The sequence below is a fragment of the Neolamprologus multifasciatus genome, chromosome 5, assembly GCF_963576455.1.
Source record: "Neolamprologus multifasciatus chromosome 5, fNeoMul1.2, whole genome shotgun sequence".
In the NCBI taxonomy this organism is placed as follows: Eukaryota; Metazoa; Chordata; class Actinopteri; order Cichliformes; family Cichlidae; genus Neolamprologus; species Neolamprologus multifasciatus.
Window position 1 is genome coordinate 8010531 of NC_140443.1, and position 15916 is coordinate 8026446.

Here is a 15916-nt window from a genome sequence, read left to right on the forward strand (position 1 = left end):
CCCAGTTGAACAGTCATGGCATCATGTTTGTCTGCAAGTTCATGGGGGGACCTGTTGCTCGATGAAAATCCTCTTACAACTTGCATCACGTGACTACTTTGTGGGCTTCACTGTGTATATGGAGGCTTGTGAGTAGTTGAGACACCGTTGCCTGAGAAGCACACACCTACTAAAGAATTGTATGTTTGTAATGGTATGGTTGTAATACGTATAAATATGTACAAGTAGGTTTAAAATCACACGATTTTTGCTGGATATCTTACAATTTATGCCTCGCCACAAACACATCATGAAAGAGGCCTGGACGGATGGCAAGTACAGTATGTAAACATTCCATGTAGCACTTTAGAGCTTTTCATAGTCCTTACCATGCAAGCTTTTTTCCTCTTTTTTTTCCTTTTCTCCTCATGCCGTCCATCAGTTTTATGGATGATGAATGGTTATTACTGCGCTACCACACTCAGTTTCCAATGATACAGGCCAAGTAGCGCTGAACCAATAAGAAGGGAAAGCTTTATGTGCTGCTATCGGGTGGACCTACTTAGGCCCAGTGACCTGTTAATCTAATATATCCACCATTGCATTTGCAGGCTATAGCAAGGGTAAGAGTTTGACTGCTTTATAAATTGTTTCTTTACTGCTTTATTAATTGTTTTTGTAAAACTTTCATGGACAGAATGATTCTTCTTAATGCTTCTCAAGCTTCCTTATTCTTCCTTGAAATGAAACAAAATATCTTTGGGTCTTGAACTTTTGGATTTTTATTGGGATTAACAATTAACTAATCAAATAAATAAATAAATAAAAACATCACTAACTGTCAGCTTTGTTGACATTTCACATATTTAGAAGTAATTGGTTCCGAGGGTAATTGAGTTGTCATAGCAGCAAATATACAACAAACAGTAGAAACCGAGTTATGGCAGATAAATATTAAGATAGACAGATAAATATAGAGATATAGGCATAAATATGAATATACATATAAATATAAAATGGTAAGTATGTGTGCAAATATGTAGTGGTGTACAAAAGTGACAGAGTGCATTGATGTGTGATTAATTGTGTTCCACATGTGTGGATCTGACCCAAGTGGATGAATAAAAGAGTGGGAAGGAACGACCTACTGTAATGTTCCCTCAGATAGCGAGGTTGAAGAAGCCTGTTGCTAAAACTGCTCTTCAGATTGTCCAGTGTGTTGTGGAGGGGGTGGGAGTCATTGTCCGTGATTGCCAACAGTCTTGCCAGCATACTGTCACTAATCATCTCCTCCAGGGTGACGAGCTTTATGCCAACAACAGACTCTGCCTCCCTGATGCGTTTGTTTAGTCTGTTTGTTTTGATGCCTGCACCCCAGCACGCCACAGCAAAGAAGGTGGTGCTCGCAACGACAGACTGATAAAACATATAGAGCAGCCTGCTGCATACATTGAAGGATCTGAGCCTTTGCAGAAAGTAAAGCCAGCTCAGACCCTCTTTGTAGGCAGTGTCCGTGTTGGAAGACCGCTCCAGCTTGTGATCCAGATTGCAACATTGCAAGCCAAGATACTGCTGACTGTAGATGTGACACACAGTACATTGGGGGCACCTTGCCCTGAAGCTGTTATGAAGCTGCCACTGGCATGAAAACCATGAAAAGAAAATTTTCATGTAGTTTTCTGAATGGTTGAAACACGTGACAAACAACTCTTCTCCCTCCTCCCGAGCCTTTCTTGGTTTCTCCCGTTGACGTGTTCCTGCAGAGCAGATGGCTTTACACATAAATCCTATTAACAACTTTCTGCTGATGGAGATGCAGTGAGCACAGGGTTTTCTCTCTCTGTCATCATCTCCCCTGAGAGGTCTGCTTTTTTATTTTCTAAGCCATAAAAAGAAGCGGTGGGAGAGCTGAATTTGGAGGCCACGTCATGTCTGCAGAGAAGGTAAAAGGTTGAACTTAGGTTTTTGTAGATTTTCTTTAAAAAAATATTTTAAATAAGATTACTTTTCCCTGGACTTTAAGCTCCTCGGGGATGAAATGTGCCAATATTTGGGAAGTGGACTACACAAGTTACTTTTATAAAAGTAACTTAACACTTCACATGACGTTATTTATCGATATACTGCAAAGTTTAAAGTTGTACAGGTGAATTTCTCATATTTCTGTTTGTTGTGGAGAGGACACATATTTGGAAGCATGCTTCAGGGATTAAAATCAGTCAGTAATCCAGACATTCAAGCAAACTGGAATGCTGCTATGGTGCATGTCTGAACCAAATGCAACTGCAAAAGCATTTTCTTAATTCTTACTTTACTTTAACTTTTATTTCTATATTTATTTATTTATGTATTGTCCTGGATTTTGTGGCAAATCTTGCACCATCAGTAAAATTTGTTTAATTTGACTCAGTAACATTATATTTGAGAACAATACAGTTGCATATTGTGTAGTTGTACAACTGACCAAAATTAATTACACTTGTGACTGTTGTTGGTGAAGTCTAAACTTACAAAATGAGCATCAATAATCATAAGTGCTATACCAATAGACAAATATAATAAACAAATGTGGTAATGTGGCTAAAGCGTCCAGTGACATTTGATAACTTAAATGCAACAATTCATCACAATGCAGCAAATGTCAAATCTGCTGCCATAACTCTGAGATGCGGATTTCCTGTGGACGCAAATAGGCCTGCATTTAATAGGATTACTTTTCCCATCTCCGGTGGTAGCGATCACACTGACCTCGTTGTCTGTGACTTTAGATGTTGACATATTGTTTCTGTCACTTAGCACAAAAGTTTAGTCCTGAGACTCAATAAATGTATGAGATGTTTGGTAAAATAAAATCCTTTTAATTTAATATCACTGATGTAGGCTGTGTGTATTTTACTGAAAAAATATCAAAGCTAATCTCATTGCTTAGATGATTTTTTTTTTTTTAAATAAATAGATTTTTCAGAAAGGACTATTTATGGCATTGGACATATCTTCAGTTGAATGTAATTCATGTTTTCAAAATGTTAATACTATGTATAAAGAAACAGGCAATAGATTTATTCAACTTAAGATAATCCATAGGTGGCATTGAACACCGCAACAATTGTATAAATGGAACCTGGCCTCTACGGACGAATGTTGGAGATGTGATGGTCAAAATGCTTCAATTTTACATATCCTATGGAGCTGTTCGGCACTTCGGGATTGGTGGGAAAATATAATGGAGGTAATTTTCAGTGTTTTAAAAAGGAGATTTGGTATCTCACCAAAACTGTCCATACTTGGTATAACCACAGAACTTTCTGATGGAGATTTTTCCAGTTATACAAAAAGATGTATTATTTTTGCTCTTACTACGGCCAAACGGGTCCTGCTAAGACATTGGCGGAAAGAGAACCCCCCTCCCTATGAAGAGTGGCTAAAGACAATGGCTAAGTTGGCGTCTTACGAAAAAGTGACTTATGGTTTATTAGACAAATTGCATCAATATGATTGTATTTGGTCCCCCTTTACAAGCTGGCTTTCTGTAACTTGAAGAACAGAGGAGTAATGACAGAGTGGTGGTGTGGGGATTGGTGTGCGAAGAAAGAATAGGATAACTTCCCTTTGTTTTGGTTTTTGTTTTGGGTTTTTTTGTTGTTGTGTTTTGTTTTATTTTTTGGGGGGGTGTGTGTTGTTGTTTTGTTTTGTTTTGTTTATTTGTTTTTTTAAACTATTTATTTATGTAGTTATCCTTAAGTTCTGTTATTGAAGTTTAAAATGAAATTAATAAAAATTGTTGATGACAACAAAAAGAAAGGACTATTTGCAGGGAGAAGAGCCCCTTTTTGACTTGGCTTAAACTTGTATACTGCATTTAAGATGCACAAAACAAATGTACTTTATATTTCAGAATCAGAGTTGAGTATAAAATACTTTCTCATAATTTACGATCCCATTTTAGCTGTCACGTTTTCATCAGGGAATCGTAGCAGGCATGACTTCATCACAAAGCAGTGCAGTGGGTGTTTTCTCCAGGGCTTGAAGGCCTTGGCAGGTTACTTAAAATTGTTGCAAAACCTGTTTGTTTCTCCTTTTCTTGTGTTTCTTATGAAACGGTCTCATCAAGAATAGAAACAGATTGTTCAGTTCTAGACGAGACAGACTTACATGCATCACATCATTATTACATGATGCCCTGTTTCTCCATTAACTTCCTTTAAACAGTTTTTATGCTGATTTACAAATCAAAAGCTAAACTTATCAGGGAGATTTGACAGGAGCTACCCGTGCAAAATAAACTTTCATAAAACTTTCATTTCATTTGAATCATTTAGAATAGAAAAAAATAATGATGCCACTTCTGTTCATCTTTTTATTGTCTTTCTTCCCACTGCTTTCCTCACATCTGAATTTGTGATGGTGAGTTGTTACTTATAACAGTCTCGCTAGTTTGACTAAATCTTTCACTGCATTTTATGTCTTACCATTTTAATTTAGCTCAGTTGTAGTAAGGGCTCTATGAGTATTGCCAATAATCTTTTTTGTGTGCTTAAAGAAAAACTATAGAAACCAAAAAAGAAAAAAGAAGAGGCCAATGGTACAACAGAAGCCAAGCTGAATGGAATTGAGACCAAGCCCAAAAAAGCTAAGACAAAGAAGAATGAAGATGTAGCCAAAGAGGACAGTTCTGCCATTCAGAGTGAGGAGATAAAAACAACTTTTACTATCTCATCTCTATTGTAGTCTAACGAAAGCAGTTACATATATTTTTCCTTATCAACATTATAGATGGGAAGAAAGTGAAGAAAAAGAAGCTAGAAAAAGACAAAGAAGAACCAGAAAAGGAAAAACAGACTAAAAAGAAAGCAAAAAGTGCTCCAAAAAAGAAAAAAGGTAAGTCAACAATGACTATAATATTGAGTTTTCACTGGGCTGTGTTAAAGCTGGGGTGTGTTTCCTATACAATGACACTTTAAGTAACTCCCACAAAAATACGCCATGAGTGCACTGATTTCCATTACTATAGATTCAGACTCAGATGATGACGATGAAGAGGACGGTGAAGATACTCCGAAAAAGAAAACTAAGAAAAAAACAACCAAGGATAGTTCTCCATCTGCAAGCTCCACCCGAGAGAAGAAAACTAAAACTAAAGGTATGACGATGAGGAGAAGAAAGCTGTTGTCTAAAGGGCGTTAATGGTGTGCTTCAAACACAAGTTATATGACCAGATTGTAATTAAGAGGATTAGATGATGTTATTGTGTAATGGCGTGTGAGCCATTTAGTGGAAACACTTACTTACTTGGCTGTGTTGTCACATAATAATGAAGTAAGTGGTTTTCCTCTAAGTAATTAACTGTGGAAAATGTAATTAATTATTGCAGCATGATGTTACACACCAGCATGTTTTTGAAGTAAGTGAATAAAACATTCTGAATAAATAAACAGAATAATTAATCGGAAAAATGAATCAGTGAAATAATCCAAACAGAACTGAATTTTTGATGTGAAGCCATGTTTTCTAAGAGATATTTTCTTTATTCCATCCCATCATCACTTTCAGGTGTTGCTAGAATGTGGATATTTTTAGTCCTGCTAACAGCATGGCTTTAGCAGCGTGAGTCATTCAGTAGGTCTGTCCACAACTTTTATCCAGATTGAACAAACTACTTAATCTACTGTGGATTCCCAGATAATGTGTCCAAGTGAACCTTAAGTTTGACATTTTTGTGGTTTTATGTTGTGGCATCACCATATAAAATTTCACTTGTTGCAATAGTATTGAGTGCATGAACAGAAGGCAGCTTGACATGTTTTCAGTTCATTGCGATGTTTTAGCTCTTCAAGACGCTTCAGTTCTCGAAAAACTCCCAGGTATTTAACCCCCAGTGATGGCTGTCCTCTTGGAGGTGATCCTAATGGTGACTGACCCACTGTTAATCATGTGAGTCATCATGATGTGAGCCAAGATGTGAAAAAAGGCGTGGGTCATTGCCATCATCTGGGTCAAGGTGTGAAACCTTGCACCACATTGTCTCACCTCATCATCATGAGAGCTTTTGTGGTTTCTTGAGGCAAGGTGTAAGTGGGGCTTGACACATCTGGGAAGGGATCACAAGATTACGTTGGAGCTGATAGTTGGTGTTGTATGGTAGAATGTGAGGTTTTTGTTCTTGTAGGTAGAGCAGGGCGATATGACCAAAAATATTTATCTTGATATACATTTGAAAATTTGCGATATAACTGACGATATAATTGACACTAGACAAAATACTTTACAACTCCACAACTTTATTAGTGCAAAAGTGTATTTTTTATTATTAGTGTATTTTCACTTAAACAAGCAGCTGTTTTTTTATGTGCATTAAAGTTATATAAAAATGTAACAGTGCAAATGCAAATTCCTCGCTGACAGTTTAACCAAAAGGCATTCCCAGTGGAAATTGGCCGACATAACCTCAGCATAACCATGTATAATATCCACAAAACTTAAAAAGATGTTAGCAAAGTCGTACTAAAACATTTGACAGATTTTCGAGCGCCGTGTACGACATAAAATCGTTTCGAGGTCAGTAAACACAACCAGAATTCATACATAAGGCACACGGGATTATAAGGGGCACTGTCCATTTTCAGAAAAATCAAAGGATTGATTTAAAGTGTGCCGTTGTTGTGCCAAAGTAGGTATCCCCGACAAAATTTGTTTCCCCTGTGCTGGGAGCACCAAGAAGTACTGATTTTTCATTTTGTGAAAAAGTGAAAAATTAGTATCGTTACATTACCATTCAGTTTGAGGGTTACAACAGAAAATTATATATTTATTGCTCACGGGTATCAGATGGGATTATTTTTAACAAACCATTAACGTTTTGGCTGATAACTATTTTTATATTTTTATTCTCCTATAACTTTACTATATAAAGAGCTAAATCCTCCAAAGTTTCAGGAGTAATGCGTCATAATAAGAAGTGTTTGTGAACGAAAAATCAGCAATGTGGGATACTGTTTGTCCGTGATTTACACAGGGGAGACAAATTGTGGCAGGATCAGCCTGATATTATTTGTATCCCACTATAACTTCGTTGTATAAAGAGCTAACATCTCAAAAATGTCAGGAGTAGTTAGTCATTATAAGAAGTGTTTGTAAACTAAAAATCAACAATGTGGGATACTGTTTGTCCGTGATTTGGACAGTCCAGCGTGTGCTCCCGACGCAGGGGAAACTAATTCTGTCGGGGATACCTACTTTGGCACAACACCGGCACGCTTTTTCCGCCATGTGCGTATGAAAACAAAGGCACCGCGCATGCGCGTTTTACCCAAATTCTATCGCAATATTTCATTTTCTTGTCGTTGCCGAACATTATACCGGTATTACCGTGAACGATATGATATGGCCCAGCCCTACTTCCTCAGTTATTTTAGAACTGAAGAAGCCTCTTACAGAAGGTGAGAGGAAAAACATACAATCTGAAAAGATGTCCAGTTTCCGTCTTTTCAGTCATTCAAGATTACCATGTCCTGGTTGACTGAGAATATACATAGACATACTCTATATGTTTCAATACTAAATCTTTAGCTATTCATTGTAGTGCTTTATAAAATGTCTGGACTTTTGACATGATTTCTCCTAACTATACTTAAATATACTCTACCTGTACTTTGTCTTTTTTGCTGTTAATAAAAGTGAACGTGCTAAACTAAGATGGTAAACATGATACAGAATGAAACCCCTGAGCATGTTGACACTGTGAACATGTTAAGGTGTAATCATGAATACTTTACTCAGGGCGCTTATAACCTTCTCCCACCAGTCTTTGCTTCTGTTCCCTTCATTTATTTGCTCAGTGAATCTGAGCATAAGATATTTGGAAATGATGTTGCTATAATTATTCCCAAAGCGCTCTAACTCACCTGTTTGTCAAGAATTTTGCAGTGAGCTGGTTTTAGCAGGACTCATTCTTTGATTGCAGAAATGAACTATTGGCTCAAATCTCTGCATGAGATACAGTATTTATAATAGAAGATTGGCCACACAATTACTTATGTGATCAATCTCAAAATGCTCTCCAAAGCATTTCGTCACCTTTCACCTCATTGTGTTTTTTCTGCTTGCAGCTTTAATAGTTTTGTTCTGGTTGTTCTGTTGTCAGCTTTCCTTGACAGCTCTAAAACTCACTGTGCACTCTTGCTCAGTCACAAACAACAGGAATAGTGAAAATAGTGGAGATTTAAAAAGAAAAAAAACAAACAAACAGCCAGATATTGTCCTCAAGATACAGTAGACAGTTAAAAGAGAGTAAATATTAGGTAACTGTAAACTTAACTCTTAAGTGAATGCTAATGTTACTCTGTAATTTACTTGGCAGGGAGTTAGAAAGGTTTTTACCAGTGTAGCAGTGCATACCTTAGCGGATGTTTAACTATGTATTTTTAATCCCCAAAGTTCAACACTGCCAAAAACATTCAGGGAGGACTAACAACTTTTAGCAGTCTAAACGGGAGTAAGTCTAAACGAGAGGGCATGTTGGGACAAATTCGTCATTGTGGAAAACGTTTTAAGAGGAAGCACTGAGAGTGTTACGAGTGTAATCGAGGTTCTGAGAAATTTGCTCCACAGATTTGCGCAAGGAATTTGTTCAAATCCTTCACTTCACTTTGATGTCCTCCCAGTTATACACTCCTTGTTTTAGCAGCTTGGATCCTATGAAGGTAAACAAACTGAGGGCTAAAATATGTCATCTGCGTCCCAGTTTGCTTCATCAGCTTTTCCTTAACTCTGAAAATTAATAAAAGGTACTGCTATAATGGAAACTTAACATCTAAATTTGGGTGGATCCAAGCTGAGCCCTAGTCACTCTCACATTCGCATGCTGTCCGAATCTGGCAAAACAGCTGGAAGAAGCAGCGAGAGCAGATTTTAAACTGAATCCACACAGAGTCAAGATGGCATGCTCCAAGTTAGTTCTGTTGCTACACATCTGTCTCACACATAAATCTTTCTTGACTTAACTGATAACAGTTTGCATTTTTTGGAACTCACACCATAGTGCTCACTAAGATTACTCTCTACACTTTCCAAGGGAATTTACATTTTGTTACATTTCTCAGTGTGTGCTTCCAATTCTTCAGGTTATCACATTTAAGAATAGACAACATTTTCATTAAACTATATACTTTTTTTCCTTAGATGACAAAGATTCTGATGGAAAAGAAAAAAAATCCAAGTCAAAGGAAAAGGACAAGAAGAAGGAACCAGCTTCAATGTTCCAGATAAATGAAGACAAAAACTCAAAAAGCAAAAAGAAAGGTGATAGCATTTTTTTAAACTGACGAACTGTAAAACTCTGTCTTTGTTTACTTTACCAAATGCTTTGCCGCATAGCATCCATCTTGATGCTTGATGTTAAAATGACAAAAACTGAAACACTTTACACTTGTTTACTGAACAGCGGCCAAATCGGAAAGTGATGACAGTGAAGAAGAAACAAAGTCAACCAGATCAAAGAAAAAATCCAACTCCGGCTCCGCATCGATGTTTCAAACATCAGCAGATAAGGACAAAGACAAGAAGACAAAGAAAAAAGGCAAGTTTATTACTAAAGCTTTCCTCTGTTGTATTCACAGACAAGCGTGTAACAGCTCTGTTGTTTTTTTCAGCAAAGGCAGACGAAAGCGATGATTCTGAATCAGAAAAAGAAGAAAAAACAAAGAAGAAGAAGGGCAAAGGGAAGAAGAAAAAAGTATCTGACTTCAAACAAATCAACCACAACATTTTAGCCACTTAATGTCACTCTGAATTAACTTTCATTCAGAGTGGACCATGTTTTGAAATGTTCTTATCTATTCTTCTTTATCAGGAGCGCTCTCCCTCACCTGAAATTGAATTTGACAACTTGGAGAAGTTTGTGATGGAGCCAGCTCCGCAGGGTGTGACTGTGAAATGCAGAGTGACTCGGGATCAGAGAGGGATGGATAAGAGCCTCTACCCTTTGTATTACCTTCATCTAGACAATGAAAAAAAGGTCAGTATCATGTTTTAAAAAGTTGCAAAATGCAGACCAAAATTGTAAACACAGTACAACAGCGGGTTCAGTAGTTCTCCTTTCATTTATTAATCTTAATTACTGCTATCATGGACAGTTGTCATTTGTCTGTGTCCTTTCTTTCTTTCTTTCTTTCTTTCTTTCTTTCTTTCTTTCTTTCTTTCTTTCTTTCTTTCTTTCTTTCTTTGTAGACGTTTCTACTGGCTGGACGGAAGAGAAAGAAAAGTACAACTTCAAATTACCTCATCTCCATCGATGCCACAGATTTATCAAGAGGAGGCGAGAATTTTGTGGGAAAGCTGAGGTAAAAGAATTTTTGTTTAAATTGCAAAGCAGGTAAACAAACTGCCACATATAAAGTATTAATTAGGTGCATTTTAACTGAATGTGTTTTATACATTGCCTAGGTCAAATTTAATGGGGACTAAGTTCACTGTGTTTGACAATGCTGTGAATCCAGAAAAAGCTCTTCCAGACATGTCTAATGCTCGGCAAGAGTTAGCAGGCATCATCTACGTAAGTCATTTTACTGCAGAATGTTTAACTACAGTGCATTGTATGAATAATAAGAACTGTATTTGATTTTGTTTTGGTTATTTCTGACAACAGGAAACCAATGTCTTGGGAATAAAAGGACCCAGAAGGATGACTGTCATCATTCCAGGAATGAGCAAAGACAACGAGCGAGTACCCCTCCGACCAAGAAATGTAAATTCATTGTAAATACAATCATATAAAACACCAGGTCAATGAGGGCAAAAGATAAAGGCCTATACGAAAATTCAATATGAATTGACTAGTCATAGTTTTTGTTTTGTTTTTGAAATGAAAAGTAAATTCACTCCTTGCTGAAATCTGATATTATAGTCACACAATCTTAAGTCACACAGTCCTGGAGAGTAAGTGGAGGCCTGAGGAATGGAGAAGTGTACTGGTACTGAGTTTTAAGAGTTATGGTGATGTGCAAAGCTGCAGTAACTACAGAAGGAATAAAGCTGATGAACCATACCACGAGGATGTGGGAAAGAGTTGTTCAAGCTAGATTAAGTAGGGAGTTGATAATAACTGAGCAGCAAATATGGTTTTATATTATGAAAGAGCACAACAGATGCAATATTTGCTTTGAGAGTGTTGATCGAGAAGTGAAGGCCAGGAGTTTTACTGCGTTTTTGTTGATCTAGATATGATAAGGTGCCAAGAGAATAGTGGTGCAACGGATCACGGTTGATCCGTAATCCGAACCAATCACACTCCACGGTTCGGGACGCACGTGATCCGAAGATTCAAAAAAAGAAGGAAAAAGTCTGTCAAGTGATAGTTATGGCCAGCGCTAGTGGTCCAAGTGGAGGAGTAGAGGAGTTTGTGGCATTTAAGCAGCCCTTTGCTCCCCAATCCGACCGGGCTAAAGCTATTACAAAAGCTACTGGGGTGTTTAGCTGCAGACGGGAGGCCATATTCCCTTGTGCAAAACAAGGGGTTTAAACTATGATGAACGTGCTTGAGCCACGCTATGATATTTCGTTGCGCGTCCACTTCAGTGACAAGATTGTACCCAGGCATGTATGAGCAGGAAAAGTTTAAAGTTATGGCTGAACAGTCCCAGGCATCTTCTGTTGCCCAACTACAAATGGGTGGACCTCCAGGTCAACGGAAAGCTACCGTGACCGCTCATTATATCACAGCGGAGTGGTAGATACAAAGTCCTGTACTGCCCTATACTGCACCTTAATTTGTTTTTATATAATTCCGTGGAATGAGTCTTGAGTTGAATGTTTTTAATAGGCAAAAAATACTTAAATAAGTTAATAAGTAAATGTTAAAATTTTGTCTTTTTTTCTTTTTTTGCTGATCCAAAAATTGATCCGATCTGTGACTTAAAACCGTGATCCGATCCGAACCGTGAGATTTTGGATCCGTTACACCACTACAAGAGAAGAACTGTGACATTGCATGAGGAAGGCAGAAGTGGTAGAGAATTATGTGAGGGTAGTGCAGATGGATTCAAGGTGTCTGTGGACTATGATATTTACAGAGGGCATTGTGATTTGTAGTGAGGGAGCAGATAGAAGAGAGTTTGGAGAGGTGGAGGTGTGCTGCAGAGAGAAGAGGAATGAGACAGAGAGAGCTTACTACGTGTTCTAACTCTGCACTCTTGTGCAGTCAAGCGTAACACCCAACAACTAAGATTAGTTTTGTTTCTAAAGAATGCACATAAATAACTGTAATTTGTCGTCTTAATCATTAGAATAATAATGTGCTTTACTAATTTTCTGCTTTCAAGCAAAAACAATAAATTTGAATATTCACAAATGACTTGTTAAGCCTTGTCTATAGCGTTAAGAGCAACACAAGGCCAGTGGGAATGAACTATTTGATGTTGATGTTTACCACTTGTGTTTTGTTAATTCTTTGCAGGAATGTGATGGCTTGCTGATAAGATTCCAAAACAGAAGGATGGAAAATCTGATTGAGCTTCACAACAAGACGCCTGTGTGGAACGAAGAGACGGCATCGCATGTGCTCAACTTCAACGGCAGGGTCACCCAAGCCTCCATCAAGAACTTCCAGATCGTCCACAACAAAGATCGTGAGTGGCTTTAGCTTGTCCACAACTACTATATGTTAAATAGTTGGGCAAAGAAATGAAAAGCAGTTTACTGGCAATGCATAAAACAACACAAAGATCTACACAACCTAAATGAGTATCTGGGTATTACTGCTGACAATGTCCATCTCCCAATAACCACAGTATATCCTGCAACCAACAGAATAATGTGCCATGCCATAAAGTTCAAATCATCTGAGAAATTATTCCCTGAAGAATACAGTGAGTTCAGTGTACTGAAATTGCCTGCACAGTCCCCAGATCTCAATCCACCAGAGCACCTTCGGGATGTGGTGGAACATGAGATTTGCATCATAGATGTGCAGCCGGCTGCATTATGTTATGTCAATATGAAATAAAATCTCTCAAATAAAATCATAGTTAACCTAACCCCATGCATGTGTTTTGACTGTGGGAGGGTGCTGGAGGAACTGGATTGAACCCATGCACGCATGGCAAGAACATGTTAAGGTGTGCACTGGGGGCAATATTGTTAACCACTGCATTGCTGTGCTGCCCCACAAGGAATTGGGCAGTTTTTAAGCCAACAGCAGGCCTAACCTGGTACTAGCAAACTGTACCTAATAAAGTGGCCAGTTAAATTATGTCTCATAGAGACAGACATTGGTCAGTGATTATTTTACTTCTGCCTGTACAACCCTTAGATACAATTAAAAAAAAAGATTTCTTCTGAAATTTAAAACTGCAGTTTTTCATATTTGAAATTTCTTATTTATTATGCCAAATGTTTTGTTTGTTTGTTTGTTTGTTTGTTTGTTTGTTTGTTTGTTTGTTCGTTTGTTTGTTCGTTTGTTTGTTTGTTTTAAAATCCCAAGTCAATTTTGAAGTTTATATGCTGAACTTGCTTTACAGTCTTTAGACTGGCCAAGCAGTTTATGCAGAATAAATGAATATGGGAATTCAGCTTGAATATTTTATATATTTTATATATTTTATTACTTCTAAGTACATACATTGCCATGATCCATCTTATTAACTCCCTGCCTGCCTACTTACGTACCTACCTACCAAACCACCTACCTATTTATTTATTAAGATAATTACTCCATTAATGAATTCTTTTGCTTTTTCCAGTGGACTACATTGTGATGCAGTTTGGACGAATAGCTGATGACATTTTTACACTGGATTACAACTACCCGCTGTGCGCTGTGCAGGCCTTTGCCATCGCACTTTCCAGCTTTGATGGCAAAATCGCTTGTGAATAACACACAAGTCTTCAGTTGTGGACTCACACTTGAACCAGCATACAACAAACCCACATTCACATCAGATCAACCCAGCGTCTTTGGAGTCGCCTACACTTCCTGTGATAGGTGTCGATAACAGCAACGGTTCCTCAAATGTGACAATACCTGCTGTTGTGCTGCTGTTATCCGTGTGAGTGCCCCCAGGTGTAAGAAACAAAATTGTTGTCATGTTATCGTCTGATCTTGCATGACATGGTGCAGAAGAATCCTCTGTTTTTCATTCTCAGTATTTCACTGCAATCATCTGAACTTCTGGGAACTACAGAAAGACACACGATTGGGAGTCCAGTGACTGGAGAGTTATGTTTCAGGGAGATAATTATACACCTCATTTATGAAGGTGTTTGAAGACTACTAACATCATTAAAGGATGTTAAACCGTGAATTTATTTTTTTGCTTTGTTGTGCTTTGACGTATTGTGTTGCTGTATAGCGCCAATTTTTTGTGTCAAATGTGACCACAGGAACACCAAATTACAATAAAAATATTTCTCTTTAGGGCAAAATGAAAATTATACTTTGTGACAGTAATCATTTGCACAAAAGACACACTTTTATTTTAAGTTTATTCAATTTTATTTAGCGACTGTGAAACCGTTTTGTGTATCTGTATACATTAATATACACATAGGTGTGAAAATCTTTTTTCTAGGCATGTATGTTACGTTTCTCCAAATATATATGTTTCTAGATAACTGGCTCTAATGTGAACTCCTGTAGGTTTTTCTATGTTGTCTTTTTTAATTTCTTTATATTCATAAACATTGCCTTTGCTGCAGGCTTATGGGAATAATTCAAATGAATTAAATTTCCTTGTTAACTAAATCGCTTTGAAGTCATCTTGTATAAATGTATGTTTTTGTTATGTTTTTGTTGTTGTCATTTTTTATCTTTTCTTGTCGCCCTGATTCACAGTAATATATTAAGTTTAGAGTGCTACTGACTGTTTGAAGATGGTCAGTACCACTCAGTACCACCACAGAATGACAGGATGTGCAGATTACCCCAATCCTTCTTCCAACCCTACAAATGGTGTTTTAATGGGTGTTTTTTTTTAATCTGTTAGAACAGATATTTATAAAATATGTTTTATAGTTCTATCTTCTCATGCGAGAGAGCGCTTGGCAGATATTCAGTCACATTCCAGTTTCCAGTTTTACAAACACCCACGATTTTCTTCAGTTGCCTGCACGTTGAGAGGAGCTTCACTCTGCATGGAAAAACCTGTTTGAACCGAGTGCCTCCAGAGTAAGTGAGAGGTGTGTATTCTGCCTGAACCTGCTCAGGCAGTTGTCCAGACTCGCAAATTAAATGAAGCCTAAAACTGGCAGCTCCTCTGGAGAGATGCTGTAAGGTGAGTTCTTCCTACCCCCATTGTTTTTTTCTGTAATATGAGTAATAGTTAAACAACTGCCAACATTATTGTAGTCATGCTGATACATTTGTACTCTTAGACACAATGTGTGAAAATGACTGCACACTACTGTCTTATATGTGTGTGGTGTATAAACGTTCATAATCTAAAAATGTTGCAACCATGTTATTGACCAACAGAAGGAGCTGTTGCTGGATGGAAAGGTGTGAGTGTAAGCTTATAAGATTTACAGTGATACACACATGGTTACTAGTTAAACCCTCTTTCCAGTAAATAAGCGATAATACGAGGGAGATTAATATTCATAGTTTCTATGGGAATTTAGTGTAATATGAGCATTTACAGTGTATATTTGTATAATTGCATGACAAATGTATTATTATTTGTATAGTTAGACTAAAATGTGAAAGTAAAACTACAACAAAGACTGTTACAGATTACACTCACTAATTGGCTATATACTCGAGGTAATTACACAATAAATGCCAAGAAAATACTATATAATATAATATTAATATAATATCAAATATTCCATTACTAGTAAAGGTCCAGCTTTCATTTTTGTGTCTCTCTGTCAATAACATTAAAGCAGTAGTAATGCTCCTTCTGATTCTCATTCTCATTTATGGGAAATACCCCACTTGTATTGAAAC

At 37.3% G+C, this 15916-nt stretch overlaps 2 protein-coding genes across 2 annotated transcripts in view; one reads left to right on the top strand and one right to left on the bottom strand.

Annotated features, from left to right (window-relative positions):
* Window positions 1-842, bottom strand: part of LOC146517989 (adenosine receptor A1-like) — a 30620-nt gene extending 29778 nt beyond the window's left edge. The window contains exon 1 of the mRNA XM_085159162.1: window positions 369-842. The gene's annotated coding sequence lies outside the window, so the exon portion shown is untranslated. The remainder of the gene's footprint in view (window positions 1-368) is intronic.
* An 891-nt stretch (window positions 843-1733) lies between these two features.
* LOC146517991 (tubby-related protein 3-like) lies at window positions 1734-14713 on the top strand. The gene is made up of 13 exons (XM_085159158.1): window positions 1734-1922; window positions 4531-4663; window positions 4753-4857; window positions 4991-5119; window positions 9157-9276; window positions 9419-9553; window positions 9627-9709; window positions 9827-9991; window positions 10204-10316; window positions 10420-10528; window positions 10622-10720; window positions 12428-12599; window positions 13713-14713. Exons 1-13 carry the CDS (start codon window positions 1908-1910, stop codon window positions 13844-13846), a joined length of 1512 nt encoding a protein of 503 aa, XP_085015284.1. The 5' UTR covers window positions 1734-1907; the 3' UTR covers window positions 13847-14713.
* Window positions 14714-15916: the final 1203 nt, after the last annotated feature.